General features: G+C 42.0%; 1 protein-coding gene across 1 annotated transcript in view; it reads right to left on the bottom strand.

Moving 5' to 3' along the window:
- Window positions 1–1,626: 1,626 nt before the first annotated feature.
- LOC138794747 (desmin-like) overlaps window positions 1,627–17,870 on the bottom strand; it is an 18,733-nt gene continuing 2,489 nt past the window's right edge. The window contains exons 2-11 of the mRNA XM_069973605.1: window positions 11,975–12,110; window positions 9,975–10,124; window positions 8,198–8,317; window positions 6,831–6,926; window positions 6,589–6,723; window positions 6,093–6,203; window positions 3,584–3,694; window positions 3,361–3,485; window positions 1,898–2,047; window positions 1,627–1,821 (exon numbers count right to left, since the gene is read on the bottom strand). Coding sequence (XP_069829706.1) covers window positions 1,815–1,821; window positions 1,898–2,047; window positions 3,361–3,485; window positions 3,584–3,694; window positions 6,093–6,203; window positions 6,589–6,723; window positions 6,831–6,926; window positions 8,198–8,317; window positions 9,975–10,124; window positions 11,975–12,110 — 1,141 coding nt within the window. The 3' untranslated portion in view covers window positions 1,627–1,814. The remainder of the gene's footprint in view (window positions 1,822–1,897; window positions 2,048–3,360; window positions 3,486–3,583; window positions 3,695–6,092; window positions 6,204–6,588; window positions 6,724–6,830; window positions 6,927–8,197; window positions 8,318–9,974; window positions 10,125–11,974; window positions 12,111–17,870) is intronic.

Raw genomic sequence — 17,870 nt, 5'->3', positions numbered from 1 at the left:
CGCCTATAGGGTTAACTGCGAGATCCGGGCTCGGCCTGGGTCTCAGCAGTTGCAGCAAGTGCCTGGCTATCACTGACAGCTCCTGTGCCCATGTCATCCCAGTCACGTACCAACACGTCCAACTGCCGGACAGCATGCAGAGTAGGACATGCCGGTATGTAATTCTGCAGGAAGGGGTTAAAGGTACTTCTTCTGATAGTTGTCAAGCTTTCATATATGCTGGCGAGTCATTTGTGTTGCTCTGTGAGTGTACTGACCCAAAAAATAAAAATAATGTGTAGATTTTAGCGAAATGGCACAAAAAGAACACTGTATGTTGTTGTTTTTTTCACACCACAGAAACATATTTCATGGTGTATTTTCTGGTAAAATTAAAGGGGTTATCCAGTGCTACAAAAACACGGCCACTTTCTTTCAGAGACAGCACCACTCTTGTCTCCAGTTCAGTTCAGTTCATAAGGGACACTTTGGGGATCACCGTTTTTTAGAAACATAGAGGTTGTCAGCAAAAAAAGACTGCTGGGTCCATCTAGTCTGCCCTTTTAGTATTTCCATTCCATTCTTTAAAGTGAATGTACCACTAGTACATTGCTTTTTTTTTCTTTACATGAATAAAATGGTGCTAAAGTGGGGATGTCAATGCTCAGGTCCTTTTCTTGAACCGCCATCCCGTTCCCGCACACAGCGCTGGCTTATTACCAAGCACCAGCTGGGCATGAAGCACTGGAGACGGGCCTGTGATATGTGGCTCCATCAATTCTAATGGAGCCACATCACAGAGGGGAGGGGGTTTCGTCACATTGGGGGCCAATGGGCCCATCTCCAGTGCTTCATGCCCGGCCGTTGCTCAGTAATAGAGCGGCGCCATGTGCGGGAACCAGGAAGTGGTTCATAAAAAGGACCATGGCACCAGACCAGCATCCCCGGGTCTGCGCCAGTCTATTCATCTTTAAAACAAAAAAATGATGTACTAGTGGTACATGTGCTTTAAGATCCATGGGAATCTCAGAGGTGGGGCCCCTAGAGATAAATGATCTTATTGGGAAAACCTAACGTCAAGTTAAAATGCATGTTATACCACAGAAGGACCTAAGCAGATCGATCTATAGTTTTGTGGGAAAAGTTCCAGGATAACTTGTTAAAGCTCTGTTCCTTCTGGAACAAGTAGTCAACTGGGCAGTGCTACTCAGTGATTGACAGCTGTGTCTGTGTGCATACAATCAGCAGAAATGTAAATAATTATATTAAGAGTGATTCCTTAACTTTTTCCGCAAAACTATATATCAGTCTACTCATGCCCCCCCTGCCCTATAACACAATGCCTGTAGATTAGGCTACTTTTCAATGTAACAGGTTTCCTTTAAGAAGGCATAGATAGTTTGCTATTTGATAGCTGTAAATATCTATATGTCTTCTTCATCATGGCTCATGTTCAGTTCGCTTTTCTTTTTCAAGCTTTTTATCACTTGTATGTCTGCTACACATTATAAATATTACCATTGACCAGATGATGCAGTTTATTTTAGGGCCATTCTGTGCCATGAAGAACTGTCACATAAAATATTTATTGGATTGATATTGTGTCATTGTGTAAAAAAAAAAAATTCTGACAGGGTTGATGCAAATGTGTTTATTTAGCAAAGCGAGAGAAAGGTGATTGTAAAGTAAAGGAGAAAATGAAAGCCAGGAGATAGTCCAGAGCAGACAGCAGGTATAATAGATAGGAGTGAGAGAGGAGCCAGGGATCCAGCCTTCTCAGGATAGGTCTCACAGCCAGGTAGCAACTTCAATCCATACTTTCTTTACACTTTGCTTTAAGTGCTGTCAAAAACAGAGAGATAAGTTAGAATGTTGTTTATCTGCAATAATCGCTCTTATTTCCAACCAGGGAACTCACTTTATTAAGACAGCTGTCATCTCTTTCTGTTCCAAAATCTGAGAGACATGTTCAGTGGAACTCACATGGGAGACACCAGATACTTTACTGTGGTGGAAAATTCCACTCACTGATGTGGCAAGTCTACTGTCCTCTCCTTCAATAAGCTTCCTACAAAGCAAAAACAGACAAAAGCTTGAAACAAATAATAATAATAATAATAATAATAATAAATAAAGATGTTACTTTCTTTATCTGTTAGGGTACGTTCACACTGAGGAAAACAGGTTGAAATTCTGAGCAGAATCCCGCCTGCCTCTCTGTCTCAATGTTATGTATAGGGCGCCCTATACATAACATTAAGACAGTGAGGCAGGTGGGATTCTGTGCGGAGTCCACGGTGGGGATTCCGCTCAGAATTTCCACCTGTTTTCCTCAGTGGGAACAGTGCTCTAAGGCTAGGGCTACATGGTGACTTTAGACGCATGACAAAAAAGATCACACAACGTCACAACATACAAGATAGCATAACTGTGATGTGACATCCATTTTAAGTTGTAGCTCACAAGTCTTTTGCCACCATTGACCTCAAAGTCACTTGTGATTGTTTCCTGCTTCTATGTAACTTGGCTATTTACAAACATTTGCTACTTTTTAACCTTATAAAAGTGGCAAAAATGCAACAATAAATTCCTTTGTATGTAGTTTTAGCCTACAGAGTAAGGAACCACATGATCAGATTGCTATCATGGTTTGTGTGTGTGCGTTTGTTTGTTTGTTTGTTTGTTGTCTGAAACCATGGAGCTACATAGGCTTGTATAGAAACTGTATACACAATGCTGGGATATTTTTAATCAATACTTTTTCCCGAAGCTTTTTCCAAATTTCAGCATACATTTTAAGGCTATGTTCAGACCTTATAACAGACCAGCCGGGTCACGGAATGGCCGGTCTCAAAAAAGATCATCCCGGCCAGTACTGCAGTACCGTTCGGATGATCTTTAGCACCGCTTAGTTCTGATACGGGCGCATCTGTGCACACCCGCATCAGAAGTCCCCACCGCGCACTATGGAACATGCGGCCAGAGCTGCTCGCTCCACAGTGTGCACTGACAGGGTTTTTCATGGCACCACTAGGGATCTCATCCGCAGTGTATACTATGGGGGACATTTATTAATAGGCGAAAAATGCCTTTTTTAGGCGCAGACGGGGCAGATCAGCGTAAAAATATTCACAAATGGTGTATTTGCGAATATTTTTTTCGCATCGGGCCCATCTGCACCACCTTTGCCAGTAGGGCGGAGAGGGGGCGTTACGGGGGGTGTGGCAACACGCCGAGGGGGCGCAGCCTCTGCGTGCGACTCATTTGCAACCGGCAACAGCGGCCGTGATTAATACGAAACTTACGTAGTGTGAACATAGCCTTAGTCCATATTATATCTACCAAAAACACTTATTATAACATAAATCCTATCCATGTTACCTGTATGTAGTAATTTCTATATCCAGCGCCATCTTTACATTCAGTAGGTCCTGATATTCCCGTAAGTGTAATGCAATTTTTTCCTTCAGAGATTTTAAATCATCTTCTAAATTTCTGATTTTATCCTAATTATTGAATAAAAAAATAAAGGAAATTATTATGCTGTTTATAGTTGCTTTCTTATTACTGCTACCGTAGCCATTGGCCATATGTCAACACCTACCTGTAACTCCTCTATCTGAAGTCGATTCTTTTCTTGAATCTCTTTAACTTGGGCCTCCAGGGCTGCATTTTTATTTTTGAGGGATTCTAGTTCTCTTTCTTTGCCATTAATCTGTAAAGAGACCCCAATCAGAAACATCAGTATTTACCACTATTCTATGTGGGAGATTTATCCAACATGGTGTAAAGTGAAACTGGCTCAGTTGCCCCTAGCAACCAATCAGATTCCACCTTTCATTCCTCACAGACTGTTTGGAAAATGAAAGGTGGAATCTGATTGGTTGCTAGGGGCAACTGAGCCAGTTTCTCTTTACACCATTTTGATAAATCTCCTCCTTTCTTCTTAGCTTTCTGTGTGGAATAGTACATGCTTACATAAACCAAGTTGTTAGCAATTATATAGATAGATTTGCATTCTAATCTAAGAAAACATAGATGGGGGACTGCAATACATTCCCAAGTCTATACCCTTTGTTTTTTACTGTAATATATGTCTGTTTTCTTCATAGGGCTTGTATTAAAGAGGTACTCCGTCAAAAATTATTTTATTTCAAACCAACAGATTTCAGAAAGTTATATACATTTGTAATTTAGTTCTCTTTAAAAAATCTCAAGTGTTTCCATACTTATCAGCTGCTGTAGGTCCTGCAGGAAGGGAGTGATGTTAATTATCAGTCTGACACAGTGCTCTCTGCTGACATCTCTGTCTGAGACAGGAACTGTCCAGAGCGGGAGAGGTTTTCTATGGGGATTTGCTACTGCTCTGGACAGTTCCTGTCTCGGACAGAGGTGGCAGCAGAGAGCACTGTGTCAGACTGAAAAGAAAACACCATTTCCTGCAGGACATACAGCAGCTGATAAGTACAGGGAGATGAGATTTTTGAATAGAAGTAACAATTACACCTTTATATAACTCTCAGAGACCAACTGATTTTCACTGGAGCACCCCTTTAACCAACAGTACTATTATAGGGGTATTCTCATCTGAGCTTGTTATGCCCTGTCCATTATCATTATTATTATTATTATTATTTATTTTTAGCACGCCATTGGTTCCAGAGCAATAACGGTTTACAAACAGAACTTTACAAAGTCAAAAGAGATTACATAAATAAGGTAAATAGCAGACTAGTACATAAGGATAGAAGACATTACAATCTGCAAGGTAAGGAGAAGGAGACAGTGGGTAAGGGGGCAACTAGTCATAGTGTGCTGCAGGATAGGAGATAATCTAATTGCTGGGGGTCCGACAAACAGGCCCCAGAATGGGGAAAAGGTGTTGGAGCAAAGAGAAAGCAGAGTCCCTCCCCCAATGCTGGCTCCCACCACCAATCTCTCTTCTACATCACAGGATGGCCTCATATATATCCAACAATCCGTCAGGTTCTATGCACTTCTTTTCTTTTATTTCAATGTAGTAAAAACGGCCCAGTGATAGCAGAGTTGAGGTAGTGAAATAGCAGGCTTGAGTTAGTGAGATAGCAGAGTTGGTGCATCACAGTGGAGGGTTTTGTGCCATGGGTGAGCACCGCCTGGGGGGACGGAATGCAGCACCGTGTGGGTGTGAGCACCGGGGGTGGGTGTGCCACCGGTGAGTGCCAGGGGGGTTGGTGTCGGAGAGCACAGTGCGGAGGTGAGTGCGGGGCTAAGTGCCAGGTTAATCCCGGGGAGGGCGCCGGCGGGGTGTGTGGCATAATGCAGTGCAGTGTGGGTGTGAGCGTGGGGGGGGGAGGTGCCTCCGGCGAGCTGGGGGGGGCACAGTGCGGGAGAGCGCGGGGGGGGTCGGAGAGCACAGTGCCGGGGTGAGCGGGCTGCAGGACACTGTGGGAAAGCGCTGGGGGGGCACAGTGCAGGGGGGTGCTGCGGGTGAGCTCCAGGGGGGAACACAGTGCGGGGTGAGCACAGATGGTGGGGGGTGGACACAGTGCGAGGGATCTGGCTGCTGTCACAGTGTCCTCCTTCTCTTCAGTTGGCTGAGTTAGAAGCGCTAACCCAGACCATTAAAGAGATGGAGGACACGTGATCCCAACACGGAGGGTGGGGGCCAGGAGCAGGGAGCGGTGTCGGAGTGGATTCAGTTTTCATGATTCTATGTGTTCAGTGGGGATGAATGCGCCTAGATAACAGCAAAACTGTGCAGAATCCATAATAAATTGATATTGGAAAGATGGAAAGCTATGGTTGGGCAACGTATTAATGCAAAAAAAATTGGGGGAATACCCCTTTAACCAAAATAATATATATCACTGGCAAAATGTACCATATTTGGAAAAAAAAAAAAAAAAATCACATGGAAGACTATCAGTATTATCATTTGGCCTTGGCTTATTGGCAACTGGGCCTTTACTTGGCTGCCTCCAATAAATGGAGGTTTCCAGACTTTAGAATTGGAGGCAGTGCCTATTGCCTAGTAGTGTATAGCATATAAGACAGTATTTACTTCCCAAATGTTAGGGACATCACAAGAAGTGACATCCATGAGCTCCCAGGCCTTTGCAGCCCCCACTTACGCTTCTCTTGCAGTTTGCCATGTCTCCTCTGTAATGTCTCACGTTTTCCGCATGCTTTGTAGAAGCTTGACTGAAGTCAACAAATTTGCTTTTGTACCACTCGTCCATCTCCTAAGGGTAAGAGCAGCAGAAGACGGAATAAGCAGGGGGATGTAGACGTGTAGTGTCAGGTCTTCAGGAAGGAGGGTTCATTAAGGTCTCCTGAACACCAAACCCTTTAATTAACCACCTTGCAGCAACATGACTGCAGCACTGGGGAACCCTCCAGCTTTCTCTTCCCCATAGAGCATGCTGGGCTATGGAGGGGTTAATAGAGGCAGCTAGGAATATGTGTGCATCCGTGTATGAGGACTGTCAGGGATGTCCAATGGCTACATCCTGATTTATCATCTACAAGAGAAACAAGCTTTTTATGTTGCCACAAATATTTGTTAAGTAGAATCTGACATCTAATTCGATCTTTTTCCCCCCAAAGAGGATGAGCTCTAATTTTAACCTGCAGGTTCTTGGCTGCAATTTCTTCATATTCTGTCTGAATGTCCCTCAGAGCAGCAGCGAAGTCTGGGATGGAGAAGGCCAGGTCACAGGAGGCGCTCAGGCTGTAGATCTGCTTCATCAGCTCCTCAATCTCCTGCAGTGACAGATACAACATGGTGGTGGTGGTAGTAGGGATGGGGGTGCACATGGCGCAGCTCATAGACAGTAGTGGGGGAAATGGCGCTGGGAATGTCGCATTACCTCGCCGTGAACTCGCTGCAGAAATGCGATCTCTGTCTCCAAAGTTTCCAGTTGTTTTTCCAATGCGATTCGTCCTGCAGTGGCAGCATCCACATCCTGTAGGAGACAGCAAAGAGCAAAGCCATGTACTGTACTGTATACTGCAGAGGACAGACTACTGTACACACAGCTACCGATCACTGTATGCTGCAGATGAAAGACTACACACAGCTACTGTATGCCTACTGTATACTGCAGAGGACAGGCTACACACAGCTACTTGTTAACCCTTTTTTGTGTTGCAGCATGTAAGTAAAGACTGGGTCACTTAAACACTGCAGTACATAAGGGGTTAAGCAGGACACACACTCTTACCTTTTCCCCCGGGCCCCCCTCCTGCACAGGCCCCATAGCAACTGCCTACCCTGCCTCTATGGTAGATACGCCACTGGCTACTATATACCTACTTTATACTGAAGAGGACAGACTACTCACAGCTACCGATCACTGTATACTGCAGAGGAAAGACTACACACAGATACTATGTACCTACTGTATACTGCAGAGGACAGACTACACACAGCTACAGATCACTGTATACCTACTGTATACTGCAGAGGACAGACTACACACAGCTACAGATCACTGTATACCTACTATACCTTTAGCTTTGGCTGTCCAGGCATAATGGGAGTTGTAGTTTTGCAACAGCTGGAGAGCCAAGGTTCGCTACCCCAGCTGTAGAATGTATATTAGTCTGAATTGATCCTAATAGAATTGTGCCCTAATACAATACATTTGGAAATTATATTAGCTACACCTGATATTGGTACATATCGTTATATTATTTAAGGTTTGTATTCATATAGCCATATATTCTATGTGAACTTTAGTCCGGTGTATACAGCCCTCCTCCTATAGTTCCTATTCACCCCAGTAGTCGCTGTTGTAGATATTCTTGCTGTTCTGTCAAGTGATTAGAATGGATAATGAAACTCTGGGGAATCTTTTGTGGCACATTTCAATGCCCCCAAGGCTTCTCCTATCCCCACACTCAGGCAGGATTGTACAGCAGAGAAGTGTACACATGAATTGATGCTAGCACAGCATCACATACACATGCCCCCTGGCTCTTCATAAAAGTTCAGGGTGAGAAGAGCATAAAGGTGCTAGACCATCATTCTATATTAGTGATAGCCCCCAAATCTCTATGTATACACCATGGGGGTACAAGAGCACTAGGAGCAGGGCAATAGTGAAAGCTGATCATTACTGGCAGTTAGAGGGTTAATATAATTTCCATAAGCAGATCATATGTGTGTGCTTAGACAATGGCTGAGCTGCTGTAGTATTATAGGTGAGCGAGTATGGCAGAGACAGCTCCTTACAGGGCGGAAGGCTTCGATGTCCCCTTCAGCTCTTTTCCTCCCCTCCACTGCATCTTCATAGCGTTTCTTCACGGCGCTGAGCTCCTCAGACGCTGACGACTTGGCAGTCACTGCTAGATCCTGTTAAATAAAGCAGAGTCTTATGCCTGGCTAACCTGCAGCATTCCCTCCTGCTCCCACCACTGCCAGGGGGGGCTTATGGCATGCCAGCCTATATGAGAAGACCACAGCTAGCTTCTGTCAACGAGGGTCTCCAGCACTCCTCTGAATATGCATATATGCATTGATTCGAAATGTTAGGGCTGGGGACAGTCAACCTAGGTAGACTACTGAGCAGCTGTATACAGTCTATTGCTCTCTGGGAACAGTCCATAGTAGTGATGAGCGAACATGACGCTATTTGTTCGCGTACGACGATCACAAAAAATTTGTTCGATGATCGGAGTGGTTAAAATGATCATTTTCGAACATATTCGAACTTGCCAACGTACCCCACTGCGCAATTTTACGCTTTGCACCTGATAATCTGTATACATGTGCATAGACTAAAATGTATTCAACATAATCTCTACGCATGTGGGTAACTCTAGACCGAAATGTAGGCAACTGCATAATTTATATAATATGTACACGTGTGCGTAACTCTAGGCCGAAGCGTGCGCAACTGCGTATTTTACATAATCTGTGCGCATGTGCGTAACTCTACACCAAAACATATGCAACTGTGTAATTTACGTAATCTGTATGCATGTGCGTAGACCAAAACGTATGCAACTGCGTTATTTACGTAATCTGTACCCATGTGCATAACTCTAGACCCAAATGTAGGCAACTGCGTAATTTACAATTTGCAACAGTATTCTGTACGTTTGTGAGTAGGCCAAAACATGGGCTTCTACTGTATGTTTGTTATTTGATGGTGATTGTTCGGCAAACACAAAACAATGTTGGGTTTTTTTATGTTCGTGTTGGGGATATTCGCTCATCACTAGTCATCCGATTGATTTATTTATTTTTTTTCATTTTTTTAGAACCTTGCCCCTATTATATCCGCCTTATTTCAATCATCAATAATAATAATAATAATAATAATAATAATAATTAAAAAAAATAATAAAATAATAATAATCTAAATAAATAAAAATAAAATAAATATAAAATAATTATAAAAATGTAGTTCAATAAGCTTTCCCTTCAAAACAAAGCAGCCATTTTATTGATTGATAAAAAAAAGAGCATCTCCCACCCTGCCCTGTGTTAAATGCTTTAACTTATTCCTTAAACAACATGTTTCCCAGCAACAGGATAAACAATCCAACCCAATGGGGGTAACTGGAGACAAAACATCCTACCAGTCACACAAAGCTTCTTCCCCAGCCAGGATCTGCATGATTATCACGGGGGAAGAAGACGCTGGAGGAGAAGTGACATGTGGCCCAACAATGCCTGTATCCCCTGCCTCACACTACCTCACACTGGCTCACACTGCCTCCCAGCAAGCCAAGATTTATAGACCTCCTTATCCTCAACAGATTGAAGGTTAAAAGGCCAATGCACTTGTGTCCTATACCAGGCGCCATAGCCCGGCTCTGTGTACTTTCTGTGGATACAAAGAGAGTCACCGTGCAGATATATGGGGCAGTGTGTACAGGGCAGGGCCAGGGCAGGGCCAGGGCTGGGACCCCAGCTGTTGGGAACTATACCCTGGGACATAAGTGTATGGCGGGGGGGGGGGGTTGGGGGTCAGGTCTATAACACTATTATATCAGTATTGTACCCGCTTGATCCGCGCTTGTTCCGCCTCCTTGCGCAGCTCCCGCAGTTGCTCCTCGTACAGGGCCCGCAGTGCGGATGGTCTAGTGCTGCGGCTGCGGAGCGCGTCCAGCTCCACCTGCACCTCCGCGTTCTGCTGCTCCAGATCCCGCACCTGCGGAACAGCGCGGGGTCAGAGAGGGGGAAGAGAGGTAGGAAGAGGAGGAAGAGGGGGAATAGGGAGAAAAGGGGGAAGAGGAGGAAGAGAGAGGGAGTAGAGGGTGAAGAGGGGGAAGAGGGAGAAGGGGGAGAAGAGGGGGAAGAGAAGAGGGTGAAGAGGGGGAAGAGAAGATGGGGAAGAGAAGATGGGGAAGAGAGAGAAGAGGGAGAGGAGGAAGAGGGAGAAGAGGGGGAAGAGGGAGAAGAGGGGAAAGAGAAGAGGGGAAGAGAGAGAAGGGGGAGAGGAGGAAGAGAGAGGGAGAAGAGAAGAGGGAGGAGAGGGGGAAGAGGAGGTAGAGGGGGAAGAGAAGGAAGAGAGAGGGAGAAGAGGGGAAAGAGAAGAGGGGAAGAGAGAGAAGGGGGAGAGGAGGAAGAGGGAGAAGAGAAGAGGGAGGAGAGGGGGAAGAGGAGGTAGAGGGGGAAGAGAAGGAAGAGAGAGGGAGAAGAGGGGGAAGAGAGAGAAGGGGGAGAGGAGGAAGAGGGGGAAGAGGGGGGAAGAGGGAGAAGAGGGGGGAGAGAAGAGGGAGAAGAGGGGAAAGAGAGAGAAAAAGAAGAGGGGGAAGAGGGGGGAAGAGGGGGAATAGGAGGAAGAGAGAGGGAGAAGAGAAGAGGGAGGAGATGGGGAAGAGGAGGAAGAGGGGAAGAGAAGGAAGAGAGAGGGAGAAGAGGGGGAAGAGAGAGAAGAGGGAGAAGAGGGGAAAGGGGGAAGAGGAAGAAGAGAGAGAGGAGGGGGAAGAGGGAGAAGAGGAGGAAGAGGCAAAAGAGAAGAGGGAGACGAGGGGGAAGAGGAGGAAGAGGGAGAAGAAGGAGAAGAGAGAGGGAGAGGAGGGGGGAAGAGGGAAAAGAGGGAGGAGAGGGGAAAGAGGGAGAAGAGGGGAAAGAGGGAGAGGAGGGGGAGAGGGAGAAGAGGGTAAAGAGGGGGAAGAGGGAGAGGAGGGGGAAGAGGGAGAAGAGGGAGAAGCGGGGAAAGATGGGGAAGAGGGAGAAGAGGGGGAAGAGGAACAAGAGGGACAAGAGAGAGGGAGAATAGGGGGAAGATGGAGAAGAGGGGGAAGCAGGAGAAGAGGGGGAAGAGGGAGAAGAGAGGGAGGAGAGGGGGAAGAGAGAGGGAGAAGAGGGGGAAGAGAGAGGTGGAAGAGAGAGGGAGAAGAGGGGGAAGAGAGAGGTGGAAGAGAGAGGGAGAAGAGGGGGAAGAGAGAGGGGGAAGAGGTCCTAGAGAATGAGTGCTTTATACTCTCACTCTGCTAGTTCGAATGCGGAATTGTAGCTGATAGATAGATAGATAGATAGATAGATAGATAGATAGATAGATAGATAGATAGATAGATCACAGCTACAATTCTGCATTCCAACTAGTATATATATATATATATATATATATATATGTATATATATATATATATATATATATATATCACCTTAATATGAATAATTAGCACATGCAAATTATGTTGTGTACATTATATGGTTCATGAATATATTGTGCAATTGTCTCCTATATATTTATTTTATTTATTTATTTAATTAATTTTTCTACCCTTTTTCCTACATTTCTACTATAGAAATCATATTTGTGAAATATACATTTTATTTCCTGGTGAAATGAATATAGGAAATAGATGTCATCGGTCTATCTTGTATACAAATAATAGTGTGTAGATGTACATAATAGGTCCTATGTCGTATCATGTGCTGTCCTATAGAAAGTTGTATGCAGGAGAGGTATAGGATTTCATTTGTACATATTATAATACTATACTATTGTTGTAGCGGCAGTGGTCGGGGAGGCTGGCACTGAGCTCCTACCCTCTCTATGTATTTGGTCAGTCGGTCATTGAGGACGATGAGTTCCCGCTTCTCGTTGCTCCTGATGCTCAGAAATTCCTGGTTTGCTGCGCTGGCGGCTTCCAGATCTACCGGGACGGAGCTGTGAGCGAGCAGACTGCTGGGAGGAAGAGGACAGACTAGAATTAACGTATTTATCATCATTATCGTTATATTAATTATGACTATTACAGCCACTGATAATAATATTTATTATTATTATTATTATCATTATTATTATTATTATTATTATTATTATTATTATTATCATTATTATTATTATTATTATTATTATTATTATTATTATTATTTGGATGGAATGTAAGCAAAAAGCGTCTGGACCAGATTTATCAAAACATCGGACACATTAAAACAAATGACAAAAGATTGTGATTGGCTGCCATCTGTCCGAGACAAAAATGTGTACGATTTTTCTGTCAGATTGATAAACCTGAGCCACTCTGTACTACTATGCGATACTGTACTCAGTACTATGCGATACTGTACTCTGTACTATGCGATACTGTACTCTGTACTATGCGATACTGTACTCTGTACTACTATGCGATACTGTACTCTATACTACTATGCGATACTGTACTCTGTACTACTATGCCATACTGTACTCTGTACTATGCGATACTGTACTCTGTACTACTATGCCATACTGTACTCTGTACTATGCGATACTGTACTCTGTACTACTATGCGACACTGTACTCTGTACTACTATGCGATACTGTACTCTATACTACTATGCGATACTGTACTCTGTACTACTATGCGACACTGTACTCTGTACTATGCGATACTGTACTCTGTACTACTATGCGATACTGTACTCTGTACTACTATGCGATACTGTACTCTGTACTACTATGCGATACTGTACTCTGTACTATGCGATACTGTACTCTGTACTACTATGCGATACTGTACTCTGTACTATGCGATACTGTACTCTGGTTATTGAACTAATGGGAAGTGCTGTCAACTAAACCAGTCGTAGACCTGTAGACGATGGACAGAAATTTCATTAGTTTCTGAAGTTTTATGCAGATTGTATACAGATATACGGTAATATAATATACAGAGTATATACATATATACAGTAATATAATATAAAGAGTGTATACATATATACGGTAATATAATATACAGAGTGGATACATATATACGGTAATATAATATACAGAGTGTATACATATGCACAGTAATAATATATACGGTAAATAAAAAATATCTCAACAGCAGGAAGTGTGCTGGGAGTAGTAGTGCTGTATCCAGACACTGGCAGGGGGAGAAGATAATCTTGATTGTTTGTTTGTTTGTTTGTTTGTTTTGACTTGGCTAATAGTGGTTTTTTTATGGTTCTCCCAGTCATCAATGTTTTTTATAGGTTCATGGTCATTTTTTTCTGTATGGTTCTAAATTTGTGTACAGTATACAGGTTACATTAAATCAATGAAAATATATTTTACCACTATATAATAGCATGCATGCCGAAAATGATCATAGATAGATAGATAGATAGATAGATAGATAGATAGGAGATAGATAGATAGATAGATAGATAGATAGATAGATAGAAGATAAATAGATAGATAGATAGATAGATAGATTGATAGATAGATAGAAGATAGATAACAGATAGATAAATAGACAGACAATAAATAGATAGATAGATAGATAGATAGATAGATAGATAGATAGATAGATGATAGATAGATAGATAGATAGATAGATAGATAGATAGATAGGAGATAGATAGATAGATAGATAGATAGAAGATAAATAGATAGATAGATAGATAGATAGATAGATTGATAGATAGATAGAAGATAGATAACAGATAGATAAATAGACAGACAATAAATAGATAGATAGATAGATAGATAGATAGATAGATAGATAGATAGATAGGAGATAGATAGATAGGAGATAGATAGATAGATAGATAGGAGATAGATAGATAGATAGATAGATAGATAGATAGATAGATAGATAGATAGGAGATAGATAGATAGATAGATAGATAGATAGATAGGAGATAGATAAATAGATAGATAGATAATAGATAGATAGATAGATAGATAGATAGATAGATAGATAGATAGATGAGATAGATAGATAGAAGATAGATAGGAGATAGATAGATAGATAGATAGATAGATAGATAGATAATAGATAGATAGCAGATAGATAGATAGATAGATAGATGAGATAGATAGATAGAAGATAGATAGGAGATAGATAGATAGATAGATAGATAGATAGATAGATAGATAGATAGATAGGAGAGATAGATAGACAATAAATAAATAGATAGATAGACAAGCATAGGCATACATTTCTACTATATTAGGTTGAAAAAAAAAAAAGAAAAAACCTTCAAGCCTATGTGGAGAATCACTTTATGTGGACACCCCAGTAGTAATAACCACATTCAGGTTTCAGGTTATTACATGAATTACGTTATATCCGAATGTGGAACATATATATAGGAATATATATAGGAATATAGGAATGATCACGTAAAATCACGGTGTATGCCACCATACACCGTATATAGATATATACTATTGGGCTCTATGTAGGATGCTTGCGGTTTGGTGCTATCCATTTCTCATCTGCTGGTATTGTACTTCAGTATCGATTTCTATACATGATAATATAGCAGATGCTTTCTCTTCTTCAGCCTCCGAAAATACAATCATATGAAGCACAATTAAGCGTCCATTTATTCTCCCCATTTATTCTCCCCATTTATTCTCCCCATTTATTCTCCCTATTTATTCTCCCCATTTATTCTCCCCATTTATTCTCCCCATTTATTCTCCCCATTTATTCTCCCCATTTATTCTCCCCATTTATTCTCCCCATTTATTCTCCCCATTTATTCTCCCCATTTATTCTCTCTCTCCTGATACCAATTTTCATTATAACAGAAAATGGTGAAAATATTACATATCAGTTTATTCAAACCACATGCTAAAATAAAACGATTTGAGGCTATTGTAGAACTTGATACATTTTATACAAGACAATGATAGCCGGCTATACATCAGTATTTGCACATTGTTAAACATAACTAACTATATCCATTATATTAGATAGAAGTAAAAACCAATAGAGTGTTTGAGGTGATCTCCTTTGGAAACTTGGACTCTGAAACTGCCGCTTTTTCAGTTCTAGATCACATCGGATATTGGAGAATATACTGGTAATGTGCAAGGAATACGGAGATCACATCGGATATTGGAGAATATACTGGTAATGTGCAAGGAATACGGAGATCACATCGGATATTGGAGAATATACTGGTAATGTGCAAGGAATAAGGAGATCACATCGGATATTGGAGAATATACTGGTAATGTGCAAGGAATACGGAGATCACATCGGATATTGGAGAATATACTGGTAATGTGCAAGGAATACGGAGATCACATCGGATCTTGGAGAATATACTGGTAATGTGCAAGGAATACGGAGATCACATCGGATATTGGAGAATATACTGGTAATGTGCAAGGAATACGGAGATCACATCGGATATTGGAGAATATACTGGTAATGTGCAAGGAATACGGAGATCACATCGGATATTGGAGAATATACTGTTTGCAAAGAATAAGGAGCAGCTACAGACGAACTTATAAAGACAACCAGTGGTTAAATATGAATATTATACCGGCATAGGGGTATCTAGATGGGTAACTACCTGTAGGATTAGTATTCGATCACTATTCAGTATTCCCCTTGGTGGGGACTCTATTGTTTCAGACATTTGCACACAATACCATGTCCCTAATTGTGTATCACATCACACCACCCAATAGCCAGTGACCTGGGTAAAAATATATGGAATAATGTGTTTATTTACATAGGAACATCTTCCTATTCCTCTATGAACATGTAGAGATGTCCAGAGATGTCCAGTGCTTTAAATACATTAACTTTTGAACTTTTAAAATCCTATATATTTAATCTGCAGAACTCTATGAAATGGACTGACATACAGGACACATAAGGAATAGATCCTCCACTGCCACCACAAGACTACAAGGTGAACTATTGTATCATCCAGCAATTTAGGGTAAATTAGTGTTAATGCAATGCACAATGTAGTTGAACTTTGTTATCATTGTAAGATATATATATATATAAATATATATATATATATAGAGAGAGAGAGAGAGAGAGAGAGAGAGAGATTACAGTTAAATAAATATATATATCACAGTAAAACACACACACACATATATATATATATATATATATATATATATATATATATATATATATATATATATATATTCATGGTGTTCCAGCCCATGCATTCCTACGATGTAGCTTTTTATTAGCAGTGTCTATTGTCCTTCCAGGTGTCATCTCAGTGTGCCCATACACTGTCATACACACTTCCTTTTATTCTCTCATATACAAGCATTATTGGTTACTAGTTTTCAATGAGGAGAGGGGACAAACCGCTGCCAGACTCCTCACTCCATAGACACAAAGGATCAGCAAGTTGAATTCCAACTCACCCCCCCCCCCTGGTTTCTCCCCTACATCTGCAGCCAGAACACAGCCCCCCCCCCCCCCCCCCCCCCCCCCCCCATGCCTATTAGATCATCCCCCAGTCCTTATGATATTGGCAGGTTTGGCTTCTTTCATGTAATGTGCAGGGGCAGCTTTAGGGTCTGCTCCCATATGTCTGAGCTTCTCTCACACTCTCCATTCCCACCATGGATGATGCTGGATTATAGGACACATGTGACCCCAAATGTTGCAACAACAACAAAAAAAATAGCAAACTGATGACACAATGGATCATATCGTTTTCGAAAAAAATCCAATGTGTCTTCCTCCATGTGTCAAGAATTATTACCCAAAAGACATCAGCCCTGTATGACAGGAAGCCTGGATGCCATGTTCCTGCCAGGTATCTGATAGGAATGTCAGGCACCACATACACGATCCAGGGAATAATTGTGGACATGCCCTCATAGAGGGAAACAGAGGAAGATGAGCATGTTATAAGCTCAATAGTTACAGATTTATGCACTAAATCCCTCCTACAAAATCCTACAATATAATGACATTGGGTCTCTGCATTATGATATAGCAGCCTACTGTATATTCATTCTTCACAGGTATCTGACTCCAGTACTTATTGGAACCCATAGTACTAGTGACTTGCTCATTCTGACCAGTTTACACATCTTTGCCAGGTGATTATTCCCTTTAGGGGTGTCAGTATAGGGGGATAGCATGGTAGAGGGGGGATCCCGATAAGATTTTTCCATAAGGGATTTGGTTTTGAAGCTGGATATACATCGGATTTTGCCCCTTGACAGGTAATCCCCCAATCTCTCCCATACACATGCATGCTCAGTTTGTAACAGAGTGCATGTGTGCTCAATAGGAATCAGCACATTATCTGATGACAGGGGTCTCCATTGAGAACAATAGAACTGACAATGACATTCTACATGTCAGTCCCCTCCCCCCTGTCATAATTTGTCAGTAGAGTTAGCCCACCCACATACAGGTCATGGCTGATGTAGAGGAAAACGATAAGGTTTATGTAAAGTATTTATAAAGTGTATATAAAGTGTATATAAAGTGCATTTCCTGCTCCTAGCAGCCTCCTCTGACTCTTCTGGCCCTGTATCTGTACTGACAGGCCGCTCAGCCAATCACTGACCGCTGGGCTGTCCCGTCTCGTCAGTGATTGGCTGCGCTGCAACAGGGAGCAGGAAACACGTGGAAAGGTGCCGGAACACAGAAGGAGCATGGGTGAGTATAACTTTTATTATTATTATTATTATTATTATTATTATTAATAATAATAATAATAATAATAATAATA

This window comes from Dendropsophus ebraccatus, chromosome 6, assembly GCF_027789765.1.
Source record: "Dendropsophus ebraccatus isolate aDenEbr1 chromosome 6, aDenEbr1.pat, whole genome shotgun sequence".
NCBI classification, from domain to species: Eukaryota; Metazoa; Chordata; class Amphibia; order Anura; family Hylidae; genus Dendropsophus; species Dendropsophus ebraccatus.
The sequence above is the reverse complement of the archived record's forward strand: the minus strand, read 5'-3'. Positions and strand labels throughout refer to the sequence as shown.